At 39.7% G+C, this 13,741-nt stretch overlaps 1 protein-coding gene across 4 annotated transcripts in view; it reads left to right on the top strand.

Moving 5' to 3' along the window:
• Positions 1-13,741, top strand: part of Rhot1 (ras homolog family member T1) — a 69,348-nt gene that overhangs the window by 41,136 nt on the left and 14,471 nt on the right. For all 4 annotated transcript variants that reach the window (XM_028759161.1, XM_028759159.1, XM_028759160.1 and 1 more), the window contains exons 12-18: positions 4,527-4,611; positions 5,213-5,358; positions 7,087-7,187; positions 8,829-8,959; positions 9,651-9,734; positions 11,403-11,522; positions 12,686-12,888. In XM_028759161.1, the coding sequence (XP_028614994.1) occupies positions 4,527-4,611; positions 5,213-5,358; positions 7,087-7,187; positions 8,829-8,959; positions 9,651-9,734; positions 11,403-11,522; positions 12,686-12,888 (870 nt within the window). The remainder of the gene's footprint in view (positions 1-4,526; positions 4,612-5,212; positions 5,359-7,086; positions 7,188-8,828; positions 8,960-9,650; positions 9,735-11,402; positions 11,523-12,685; positions 12,889-13,741) is intronic.

Raw genomic sequence — 13,741 nt, 5'->3', positions numbered from 1 at the left:
ACATGGATGGATACATTCTGCAGGAGATGGATTGATTATTTACTATTATGGGGGGCTCTGCTTCATGTGAGTGTGAGGCCAGAAGAGGACATTGGATATCCTGCTCCATCAGTCTGCTACTCATTTTTGGGGGACATGGCTTCTAACTGAACCTGGATCAAGTCTGGCAAGCCAGAAAGCCCCTCGATACTCCTCTCTGCACCCCACCCCCACCCCAGCACTAGGGTTATGGTTCTTTCTTTCCTTCCTTCCTCCCTCCCTTCCTTCTTCCCTCCTTTTTTCCCTCCCTCCCTCCCTCCCTTCCTTCCTTCCTTCCTTCCTTATATATAAGTACACTGTAGCTGTCTTCAGACACACCAGAAGTGGGCGTCAGATCCCATTACAGATGTCTATGAGCCACCATATGGTTGGTTGCTGGTAATTGAACTCAGGTCCTCTGGACGAGCAGCCAGTGCTCTTACCTACAGAGCATCTTTAGCCCCTAATTACTATTCTTTTAAGAAGTTGCTTCTGAGGACTAGAGAGATGGCTTAGGGGTTAAAAACTTCTGCCTCTGCAGAGGACCTGAGTCCAGTTCTCAGCAGTTACATCAGGAGGCTCTTAACCTCATGCCATTCCTAGTCAATGGAATCCTAACATGATCTCTTGGCCCCTGTATGTACCTGCATTCACATCACACACACACACACACACACACACACACACACACACACACACACACACCTTGTCTAAAAATGCCCTCGGCACTTCTCACTTGAATATGATTCCTTAGATTTAGATTTAGGGAGCCGTAAATGTAACAAAGCCAAAAGCAAACAAGCAAGCAAGCAGTGAGGGATGCGGAGGGAGGCCTCTGATGCTGTGGTATAGTAACACAAATGAGTACATCCCTTGTGAACACAGTGCGGACAGGGTGGAGCCTCAGAAACCAGCGTTTGTATGACCCGATCGACCCAGCATTCCCACTGCTGACTTCATAAGTCACAGAAATGGAATCGTAGGAGACATGCCTGTGCTCGATTGTCTACTGCAGCACTGCTCAGAAGAGCCACAATTCAGAGCCACTTGTGGGTGAATAAATTGTTTTTAAAATTTGGGCCTGAGTAGCTCAGCAAATGAAGGTGCTTCTCATGAAGCCTGGTTCCCCTGAGTTCAAGCTCTGGAACCCACGTAAAGGTGAAAGGCTCGAACCGACTCTACATAGTTGTCTTCTGACCTCTACTACGTGTGCCCCCACACTCAACATACATGCACTTAATAGTAAATAAATAAACATTAAAGTGCTGTGTGAATATAGTTCCTTAATGGAATATTTATTCAACCATAAAACAGGATAAAATATTTTTAAAAGTTTTTTTCATGTGCATGAATGTTTGCATGTATGTGTGTGCCTCACAAGTGTCCTGGTGCCACCGAGGGCAAAGGAGGATATTTGATCCCTTGGAACTGGTAATAGACAGTTGTGTTTAGCCACACGGGTGCTGGGAACTGGACCCAGGTCACAAATAAGAACAACCACTGTTCTTAACCATTGAGTCATCTCTCTAGCCCCAAAAGATGGGTGGCATCTTGTTATTTGTGGCAAGGTGAATGGAACCTGAGGATATTATGCTTAGTGAAACAGGCAGACATGGGAGACAAATGAATGTCCTTACTCAGGGGTAGTTGCTTAAATATTTGATCACAAAGAAACAAGTAGAGACTGAGTAGGCAGAGGTTACTAGTGTGTACCAACATCAAGTGCTGTAAGAGAGTCTTATGTTCTATGTAGCATAGTAAGGGAACTAGAGTTTGTAATAATATACATTTCTTTTGTTTTGTTTTGGTTTGGTTTGGTTTGGTTTGGTTTGGTTTGGTTTTTCGAGACAGGGTTTCTCTGTGTAGCCCTGGCTGTCCTAGAACTCACTCTGTAGACCAGGCTGGCCTCGAACTCAGAAATCCGCCTGCCTCTGCCTCCCAAGTGCTGGGATTAAAGGCGTGCGCCACCACCAGCCAGCAATAATATACATTTCAAAACCACTGGAGAAAAGATGTCTAATGATGTCTAACATGTAGTCAGGATGGTATTTGAGGAGATAGAGGTGCTAATTACTATGATTTTATCATTATACATTCTATCTAGGTAATATTTTTCCTTTCTATGTAGCCTATACTGGCCTGGAACTCACTGTGTAGACCAGGCTAGGCTTGAATTCACCAAACTCTGCCGGTCTCTATCTCCTTAGTCCTGGGGTTAAAGGTGTATGCTACTGTGCTTAGCATCAGATATAAATTTATAATACTGTAGTCTATAGACAAATACAAATATTACATGCCAGTTGTATTACTCAGGGTTAGCTATTGCTGTGATGAAACACCATGGCCAAAGCAACTTGGGGAGGAAAGTTTTATTTGACTTACATTTCCACATTGCAGTACATCATCAACAGAAGTCACGACAGAAACTCAAGCATGGCAGAAACCTGGAGGCAGAAGTTAATGTTGTGGCTGTAGTGGGTGCTGCTTACCAGCTTGCCTGGTATGCCTTGCTCAGCCGGATTTCTTATAGCACCCAAAACCTCCAGCTCAGGGGTGGCATGACCCACAATAGACTGGCCCTCCCGACAGTCGCTAACTCAGAAAGTGTCCTCCAGGCTTGCCTGCAGCCTGTACTCTTGGAGGCATTTTCCCAGTTGAAGCTCTCTCTTCTACAGGAGTCAGCTGTGTCAAATTGACATGAACTAACCAGCATATCTAAAAATAAAAGTAGTCAGGCTTGATGGTACACTCCTACCAATCCAGCACTTGGAAGGCTGAGACAGGATTCAGAATCCAGGATCACTATGGTTTGTATAGCTCCAGGCCAGCCTTATCTTAATAGCATCCTGTTGTAAAGACAAAAAACAAATAAAAAAAGTTTTAAAGCAGTACATAAATAAAAATTCTTAAAAATTCTAAGGTAGGCCGGGCAGTGGTGGCACACGCCTTTACTCCGAGCACTTGGGAGGCAGAGGCAGGCAGATTTCTGAGTTCGAGGCCAGCCTGGTCTACAGAGTGAGTTCCAGGACAGCCAGGGCTACACAGAGAAACCCTGTCTTGAAAACAACAACAACAACAAAAATTCTAAGGTAGGAAGCATAAAAGTTTTGGTTTTTGTCTCTAGCACTTAGCTCACTGCATTTGACATTTGTTAAAGAATATTTCAATTTTTCAACTCATAATGCTGCCATTAATATTAAGTCCATAGTTGTGACTTACATCATTGAGTATATTTTTATACACTTATCTACCACCAAAAAATGAAAAATCCATGACAGAGGTAAAACCTGAAAGACTGCCTGTCCGTCCCTGCACTCAGGCCTTCTTCATCACCTAATACTAACCTTCTGTTGTTGTTCTTTCTGTGTGTTATATATTATAGGATAAGAATTCAGTTATATGCCGGGCGTGGTGGCACACGCCTTTAATCCCAGCACTTGGGAGGCAGAGGCAGGTGGATTTCTGAGTTTGACGCCAGGCTGGTCTGCAGAGTGAGTTCCAGGACAGCCAGGACTACACAGAGAAACCCTGTCTCAAAAAAAAAAAAAAAAAAAACACAGAAAGAATAGTTATAGAAGTCTAAAATCTAATATGAAGTTCCACAGCTACAGGATGGCTTTTATTAATGATACTATTTATGAAGATTGGTGTTTTGCCTGCATGTATGTCTGTGTGAGGGTCTCAGGTCTCCTGGAACTAGAGTTACAGCATTTGTAAGCTGCCATGTGGGTGCCAGGAATTGAACCTGGGTCCTCTGGAAGCACAATCAGTACCCTTAACTGCTGTCCTGCCCTTATTTTGTTCTTTTTATTTTGTTTAGTGTTTCATGAGACAGAATTTCTCTGTGTAGCCTGGCTGCCCTGGAATACTCTGTAGACCAGCCTGGCCTGACTCAAGAGATCTACTTGCCTCTGCCTCCTGAGTGCTGGGACTAAAGGTGACTTAGCTGGCATTGGTTTTAAACAATGATTTCATGGCTCCAAGCTTAGGTTGACAGTCTTGTTCAGCAAGTGGTTTTAGCTGCTGAGTCATCTCCTGGCTCTTTTTAAATTGTTCTTCTGTTTTTTGAGATAGGGCCTGGTGTTGTATAGGCTAAAGATGCCCTTGAATGCCTGATCCTCCTGCCTCCAACTAGTGAGTGCTTGGATGATAGACATAAGGTAGAATGAATCTGAGGGCTGTGTGCATAGACAAGCGTTCTACCAGCTGAGCCACATCCCATCTCAGAATCAGAATGGTTTGCATAGTTGTTATTTCAACCTGCCCTAATAACACCTAGGAAAAAATATGTCTACATGTCTTTGGAATGAACATTTCTAGTAATTCTTCTAAGGAATGTCATACCACCCCAGAGGCTTTTCCCTGAGACCGTCTGTGTGACTAAGGAGAAAGTATCTTTATTCATGCTGTTATCTCACAGGAATGCTTGCTTCTGTTTTTAAATTCATTTTTCAAGTAAAATTTTAATATTTGATTAATGATTTATTCTTAAATTTTTCCATCAACAGGCTAAAAATACCTCCTGATTGCACTACTGAATTAAATCATCATGCATATTTGTTTCTCCAAAGCACCTTTGACAAACATGATTTGGTAAGCCTTCTCCTGCATTTTTCCAATGTACATAGTTTTTATGTTATTTTGAATAATATTACAAAGTAAGGATTTTTCTATGAATGATTTTCTTTTATCCTTTGAGCTACCCAGTGTTTATGATATGTTGCCCAAACTTTAAGCTTTTAATCAAATGATTAAATGATTTTATTGTTTTCTTAGGATGAAAAAGTCTGGTTTTCTGATAGACTTTTATAATGTGAGAAGATGTCTTAGTAAAACATATAAAAGTTCTTCTAAAAGTTGTTATTTTCAGACTAGTAGTTGTGCGTACACCTTTAATCCTAGCACTGTCTCAGAAAACAATCATACAAAACAGAAAAAAAGTTTCTCATTTTATTTTACTTATTAATTCATTTATTTATTTTGAGACAGGGATTCTCTGTGTAGCCCTGGCTGTTCTGGAATTAGCTCTGTAGGCTGGCCTCTGCCTCTGATTAAATGCACCACCACAGCCAGCAAGAGTTCCTATTTTAGGATGAGTTTCTCAAAGCATGGTTTTGCTGGATGAGAGAGCCGTTTTGTGTGGGGACTTCTCTCAGGCTTGTGAGTGTTACGTTACCTCTTTGTGTGTCTTCAGGACAGAGACTGTGCTTTGTCACCTGATGAACTTAAAGATTTATTTCAAGTTTTCCCTTACATACCTTGGGGACCAGATGTAAACAACACAGTTTGCACGAATGAAAGAGGCTGGATAACCTACCAGGGGTTCCTTTCCCAGTGGACGTGAGTATAGAGCCTGCCTCCATGTTCTAGAGTCACAGTTACTCTTAGATTATGATGTGTTGTATGTGGCATTGTGTGTGCCTGTCACATGAGGGACATGTGGAAAGTTAGTCTTTCCATCCTAACTTTCGAGAAGCATGTCTCAGATAGACTGAGGACATTTTTCTAAGTTTGTCAAGAAGGGCTGTTTTCTTCTCGGTAATGTTGTAGGAAATAGGAACATTACATCAAAAGGAAACTAAATTGTGTACTCTGATTACAAAAGTTGGAACTGTCATTATATTTCACAGTCCATCAGCAAATGGGAAGAAAGAAGCATGTTTTACTGGACACTAGAGTTTGCATTTCTTGTTTTAAGTGATTTTTAGTTAATTAAAAACTAAATTCTAAAACTTAATGAAGATGGGTCTAAAACCTACTTAGAGCATGGTTGGCATTGTGCCAAGAACATTGAAGAAATTCTGTTTTTACATGATGTCATCATTACTTTAGCATTGCTAAGAAAGATTTCATCTTCCAGAGAGGTGGTAGATGTGTTAAAGAAAACCAGGCTCCACCCCAAGGAAAGACCCTTGAAGCCGGCTTTCTCAACATTTTCTCTTGTTCTCTTCCTCTTCTTTCCCAGCCCTCCCTCGCTACACAACCTCCCTCCTTCCCCATTGTCTCCCCTTTCTTGTTTTGTTTTGTTTTGTTTTGGATGTGTTGTGTTGTTGTGAGCCTAGCCTTTGTCAGCTAAGCCATCTCTCCAGCCCTTTCTCCATTCTACATCCAGGTCTCACATACCCTAAGCTGGCCTGGAACTGACTATGTAGCTGACAGTGACCTTGAACTCTTAATCCTCAAAGACCTGCAGTTTCATGCCGGTTCTTGTTTTGTTGTTTGTTTGTTTGTGCTGCTAGGGAATCAAACTAAAGATTGTACCAACTGAGCTACAACCTAAACTCTTCCACCCCAAGTACATAAGAAGGACCAATTTCGGGTATTTTTAGGGTTTTTTTTTTTTTTTTTTTTTTGCTTTTCTGTCAAATTGTTCCATATCTGCTTACTTTTTGCCTTGTCAGTGTGTGCTGGACATTATGTTAGCCTAAAAAGCACATATATTATATATGCCTGTTGTAGGTTGTACAAGCATTCATCGGTGTAGAAGTTCATTTGCACAGGCTTGCTCTCTGTGGCAGAAGGAATAGAGGAATTATACTGTACTTACCTACCACCAGCTCTGCCATAGTAATGGCAGTGTAGGAAAGGGTATGGTTGGAGAGGCTGGGGAGATCTAGCCCAGTAAAGTGCTTAGAAGGACCTGAGTTTATATTTTAAGAGCTCATGTAGAGAAGCGCAGATATGGCACGCATGTCTCATCCCCTCAGGGAAGGTAGAGACAGGCTTGTGGATTCCTGAGCCTCACTGGCCCTCAGCTTAACTTTCTTGGAGCATTCCAGGCTAGTGAGAGACTTTCTCAAATACAGGGTACACAGCTCCTGAGGAAGGATACCAAAGATTGTCCTCTGGCACACATATGCACACATACTTTTACACTTATTTACATACAGACACATACAGAATCATGGTTGGACACATAGAAAATAAAGCAGCCTGACAAATATTATCTGATCTAGTGGGTAAGATTTTGGTTTTGTTTTTTGGTTTGTTTTTTTTTTTTTTGAGTTATTGGAATTTTTATCTGGTAAAGTTCATTAGGACATAAGCCTTATAACTTTCTGGTTTTAGGCTCACAACCTACTTAGATGTGCAGCGTTGCCTGGAGTATTTGGGATATCTAGGCTATTCCATACTGACGGAACAAGAGTCTCAAGCTTCAGCCATTACAGGTAAGCAAATGGATGCTATTCAGCTCATGCCTATGGAAGTTTTTTTACCTTGAGTTTTTGGGGAAGGGAGTGTAGCTCAATTGGTAGAGTGTTTGCTTAGTGTGCAGGAGGCACTGGGTCTCATCCCTAGTGCTCCATGAACTGGGAATGGTAGTGCATGCCTGTAATGCCAGCAACAGTTCAAAGTCATTCTCAGCAAAAAAACAGTTGGAGGCCAGCCATGTTATATAAGACTCCTCTATCAAAACAAAAATGGGGCTGGGCAGATGGCTCAGCAGTTAAAAGCCCTGACTGTTCTTTTAGAATGCGCGTGTTAGGTTCTCAGCATCTATATAGTGGCTGACTGTTCCTGGAGATCCAGCATACTCTTCTGACCTCCATGGGCTCTAGGCACTCACATATATGCAGGCATAACACTCATACACAAGTAATTTTTTTAATTAAGAAAAAAAACCTAACACAATAGCTATAATTATTTATACAGGACCTGTACATGGTTGGTACCATCTACTTCAGGGGCTCACAGGGGCTCACCTTACTCGAGGATATATAGGTAGTTAATGGTTGCTGCTGGAAAAAGACATTTTCTTCAGTGGTATAGCTTCTGGTAAGTGGTGCGATACCTATCCTGTAAATAACCCCTCATGCTCTTGTAAGCAACTCTAATGGATCAATTAAAAGGCACAAAAAGGAGGCTGGAGAGATGGCTCAGCGGTTAAGAGAACTGTCTACTCTTCCAGAGGACCTGGCTTCAATTCCCAGCACCCACATGACAGCTCACAGCTATATATAACTCCAGTTTCAGGGGATCTGAGACTCTCACATAGACAAACATGCAGGCAAAGCACCAATGCACATGAAATTAAAAACAAACAAGCAAACAAACATGAAAGACTTGTTGGAAAGGAGAAGGGGATCAGTGGGAGTGGGAAAGAAACGAGAGGGTAATGTGAAGGGGGTGAATGTCATCACAGTGCGCCATATCCATGTGGGAAAGGAGGCCTGTTTACTATAATAGTTCATACATGCTAACATAATGTTTAAAATGTGAACAAAGTTATTCGGAGGCCAGAAAAAAAAATCACCTCAAAGGTTACAAAGAACAAAGATAAGATCATCTTATTCCATGTCTGTATTTGTTTCGCTTAATGATTTGGAAATTTTTCAAATTTATCAAAGAGGATAGAGCTTTTGCTTCTGTTCTGCTTCCCAGTGCTCCAGTGATGAAAGTGAGAACAAGGTCATCATCAGCTAGTAGAGAGTGGAGGCCAGTCTAGGTGACAGGAAATCCTGCCTCAAACTCTCTCTGCCCACTTCCAGAAGAAGGGCAGCTGTGGAACCTTTTTGTACCGATTGCATAGCTTTGTTTTGTTGTCTTTTGTTTGGTTTGGTTTGGTTTGGTTTTGGTTTTTGTGACAGAGTTTCTCTGTGTAGCTCTGGCTGTACTAGAACTCACTCAGAGATCCGCCTGCCTCTGCCTCTCATGTGCTGGGATTGAGGTGAGTGCCACCACCGCCCGGTTTGTAAGTCAGACACTTCCTAGAAGTGAGGTGAAGCAACACCCAATTGTACAGATAGACGGTGGGTTGGAGGTAAGTGAGCATAGTGGTACATGTTCCTGTTGTTTGTTTTTCTCCTTAGTAACAAGAGATAAAAAGATTGACCTGCAGAAAAAACAGACTCAGAGAAATGTGTTCAGATGTAATGTAATTGGCGTGAAAGGCTGTGGGAAAACTGGAGTTCTTCAGTCTCTCCTCGGAAGAAACCTAATGGTGAGGATTATCAGAATGTAATTTCTTCTAACAAACATTTATAGTAATGTTTTCAAAGGTTCCATAGACATTGTTTTTTAAGGTAATTATTAGAAGTCATGGTGTACAGTCATTTAATACCTAAACACTGGTTTTCCAAAAGATTACACCAGTAAAGCAAGATAGATACTTAACAGGATTGTTGGTACTTTGTTAAAACAGAATCTCAGAAAGTACCTCAGGCTGGCCTGAAACTGGCTGTGTATCCAAGGCTAACCTTAGACTCCAAGTCCTGGGTGTACCTATTGTTACAGTTTAGATTGTATAGTCTGGTTGTGGCTGAGACTTAGTTCTGACTATTGCCTTGACTAAGAAGACTGATACTGTTTACAGATGGTTCTCTTATGAGACCGTATTGCACTAAGACTTGCCAGCAGATGGCTCCAGAGTATCTGCTCACTAATCCTCTTTACTTCCTCTTCAGCGACTGCTTTTACTTTATGAAAATAAATACACACACCCGTAGTCTAATACCCTCAGACCCAAGAATATAAAAGCAGTATCCTGCTTTTACTGATAAATAGCATTATAGAGAGGGATGAATGTCTTTTTGTGTTTAACACACCAACACAAGAATAAAGGTATGTGCTAATGAAAAGAGGTTACTTTAATATTTTATTATAAACATTGAGATTTTTGGTTTTGTTTTTAGAGGCAGAAGAAAATTCGTGATGATCATAAGTCCTATTATGCCATTAACACTGTCTATGTCTATGGACAAGAGAAATACTTATTGGTAAGATCTTCTATGATGCAAAAACTTAAAGCCTTGGGTACATTGTTAAATTAGTCTGAGACAAACTAGCTTTCATTTAATGGCTGTATGCTGAATGTGTGTGTTACTTTTCATTTGGTTTACTCTTTGGAATGTTAATTCTACTGATTCTGTGTGATTAGTCTGTTTGTGCACTTAATTATATGTTAGCTACCTCATAATAAGAAACCCAGGCAGGGGTCTGAGAAATGGCTTAGTGGTAAAGAACAGTGGCTATTCTTTCAGCAACCACATGGTGGCTCACATCTATCTGTAATGGAACCCAATGCCCTCTTCTGGTGTCTGAAGACAGCTACAGTGTCCTGATATACATAAAATAAATATATAGGTAAAATACTTAAAAAGAAAAGAAATGTACTGTCGGAAGGCAGCAGTTAGCACATGTACTGCTCTTACAGAGGATTCAAGTTAGTTCCACCACCCACATCAGGCAGTTCACAGTCAGTCTCTCTCTCTCTCTCTCTCTCTCTCTCTCTCTCTCTCTCTCTCTCTCACACACACACACACACACACACACCTTTCTGTTAGTTCTTTCTTGTTCTTTTGATACTGGACTTTGTAGACCAGGCTGGGCTCAAGCTCAGAGAAATCCACCTGCGTCTGCCTCCTGAGTGTTTTTGGTTTGTTTTTTTTTTTTTTTTTAAATCACTGTTAGTGAAATGGCATCAGTACTTGCCACAAAATCTAAAGGTCTAACTTGATCTGTGAACCTACATAAAGATGAAAGGAGAAAACCAGCCTCACAGAGTTATTCTCTGACCTTCACACACATGCAACACACTATGCCTTCCATGCTAATAAATAAAAACCGAATTGCTTCAAAATATTAATTTTAAATTCTAATGTTATTATTGGCTAGCAATTAGTATGAAACCAATGCTGGTGCTTGGTAGTTTATCTGTAATATGAATCTGGTTTATATGTTCATCAGGGAGAAGTATAGAAATATAAATATATATGAAAAGAAAAAAATACCAGTGAATTATAGTAGAAAGGTTCTGTGCTTTTCTTGGGTGCTGTGAATTCCATTTCAGACTTGGTTCACAATTGATTAGCTCTGTGACTTCAGGAAGCTGCTTTCTCATAAGACAAAATTTCTAACCAAGTTATGGAACACTTCTAACAACTAAGTATTAATAAACATCCATGCAACTGGACAGTGGTGGCTTTCACCTTTAAATCCCGCACTTGGGAGGCAGAGGCAGGTAGATCTCTGAGTTTGAGGCCAGCCTGGTCTACAGAGCGAGTTCCAGGACAGCCAGGGCTATACAGAGAAACCCTGTCCAAAAAAAGGAAAACAAGACAAAAAAATCCATACTTTGTTTTTCTCAGATAATAGTTTCTCAGTTAATCACATTGAACAAATGTTAGACATTTTATGATGTTATATTTTACTCTTTCTGTTAAAGGTTTTGTAAGTTTTTTATTAAATATTGTTTGTCTTTTGTAGTGTTAAATATTTGTACTTAGTAGACATTGCTGACTATTAATATTCTTATGTTCTTTGTAAATCATTTTTTGTGTTTTAAACTATGCATGCTTTCATAATGTTTTATTTGAAATTTGTCAAGTTAATTTTATATAAATATTACCATTCTTGGTTTCCCATTATCTTTTTATTTTCACAAGCTGCACGATATCTCAGAGTCGGAGTTTCTAACTGAGGCTGAGACCCTTTGTGATGTTGTGTGCCTGGTATATGATGTCACCAATCCCAAATCCTTTGAATACTGTGCCAGGATTTTTAAGGTTTGTTCTTATGCCCATGACTAATTGTAACTTTATATACAGTTTAATTGATCTCCAGTGTAGTGTTTCCTAGTCAGAAAAATAGACTGCAGAGTTGTTTTCAAAAGATATGCATCTAAAACAAACTATATATATATATATGCAGCTATGTACCCTATCTCTGAAAATCCTAATTTCATTCCACACTAACCAAGTCCCAGTCATAGGCAGTAACATGTTTTTATGTACATGTGACTTTGATGTGTATTCCTGATTGAGAACTTTTGCATTAATGGAAGACCTTGGAAGACCTTGGCTGTTAGAAATGGAAATGGAGCATGTATAGTGCCAGTTACCCAAAGAATGGCAACCAGAGCAAGGGAATAGACTAGGGGCTTGCAAGGCGTATCATTAACTTTGACATTAGCAACAAGAATCAATAGGAAAAAGCTCTATATACAAAAGTATTTATTGTAGCATTGTTTTTAATATCAAAAACTCTCAGAAAATTCATGCATCTAACAGTTGAAGAATAGTTTCCTAGAAAAGATAAATATCTAGTAAAATAATAAGCAAACTCTCAAAGCGACAGTTTAGGTTCTGAAGTACAGAGATGATACAGCCTTATATTTTTAAATGCTGTATCCAGCATAATTGCCGTTGTATAAATATAAATGTATGTGATAAGACAGTAGAGGCAATATAATGAAAATGGTACTTTTTATTATAGAAAATAGATATATATTTTAACTGTTAAAAATTACAGTTATCGGGGCTGGAGAGATGGCTCAGCAGTTAAGAGCACTGACTGCTCTTCCAGAGGTCCTGAGTTCAATTCCCAGCAACCACATGGTGGCTCACAACCATCTGTAATGGGATCTGATACCTTCTTCTGGTGTTTCTGAAGACAGCTACAGTGTACTCATATACATAAAATAAATCTTAAAAAAAAAATGACAGTGTCTCTTCAGAACTAGGGTTTTGTTACCTATAAGAAAAGCAGTCCTGGTCATGTCTAGGGAAAGGAGACTGACCTAGCGCTACCAAACTCTGCTTCCCACTTCATTTTCTCCACTTGGGATTGTCATTGCTTTGCCTGTCTTGGGAAGTGTTTTCATTTACGTCATTATATAGTAATGTTTGGATTTGCCATCAATATTTGGTTTCATGTTTTTATTCCATAGCAACATTTTATGGACAGCAGAATTCCCTGCTTAATTGTAGCTGCAAAGTCAGACCTGCATGAAGTCAAACAAGAGCATAGTATCTCACCTACTGATTTCTGCAGGAAACACAAAATGCCTCCACCTCAGGCCTTCACTTGCAATACTGCTGATGCACCCAGTAAGGATATCTTTGTTAAGTTGACAACAATGGCCATGTACCCGTAAGTACTTGCCCTGTCTTCATCTCATGTTGCATGGTTCATAGTAACATTGCATGCCATTTGCCATGGGGGATCTTTGTCACATAAAAATTGTTCAGCAACAGAAAGAAACTTTGAAATGAGAAGGACCAAATTTGAGCAACTGCACATTTGGTTTGAGTGTCACAAATGATAGAAGCAGTGCTTCCAGAATACTTGTGTGTTTTTGAGCAAGCTGTAGCTGTCCTAACAGACTAGTATGACAAAGCACAGCTCCCACCCAGCATTGAACAGCAATCCTTTTCTGATAAAATGAAGTTGACATCATGTTGCTTTATGCTTATAAGGCATTTCCATATGAGCACAATTTTATTTTTAAATTTTTCTGTGGATTAAGTGACCTTTGGTGTGTGCTGAATTCTAGTCTTTTGTGAATTTACATTGAGCTTAAATTTTATGTTTGAATTCAAGATTTGCCTTTCTTAAAGTGCTGTAAAAAGTTACAAGTGCAATGTCCACTGTGTAAAGATTTTGCATTGATATAGCCATAAATTTTATGTACATTTATTATATCTATACATGCATATATACAAGCATATAACTATGGCTATCTTCATAGTTTACTAACTGCCTTAAAATTGCATGATCTTAAGGACATCCAACTCAAGTAGTGTTTTTGTATAAATTCGATTTTGTAACAAACAGCTTTTCAGGCAGTGCGTTTCTCAGGAGTTTAGTGCATACTCTTATTTCTCTTGTCAGTCTTTAAGTCATTTTTCCCATGAAAACTAGTGTATAATCAATACAATACTCAAATTCAACAATAATAATTAAACATTATTATAAACAAAGACTAATGCTTTCCAAAAAGGTG

The sequence above is a fragment of the Grammomys surdaster genome, unplaced genomic scaffold (genome assembly GCF_004785775.1).
Source record: "Grammomys surdaster isolate TR1022 unplaced genomic scaffold, NIH_TR_1.0 126278, whole genome shotgun sequence".
Classification (NCBI taxonomy): Eukaryota; Metazoa; Chordata; class Mammalia; order Rodentia; family Muridae; genus Grammomys; species Grammomys surdaster.
Note: the sequence above shows the minus strand (reverse complement) of the source record. Positions and strands in the feature narration are given on the sequence as shown.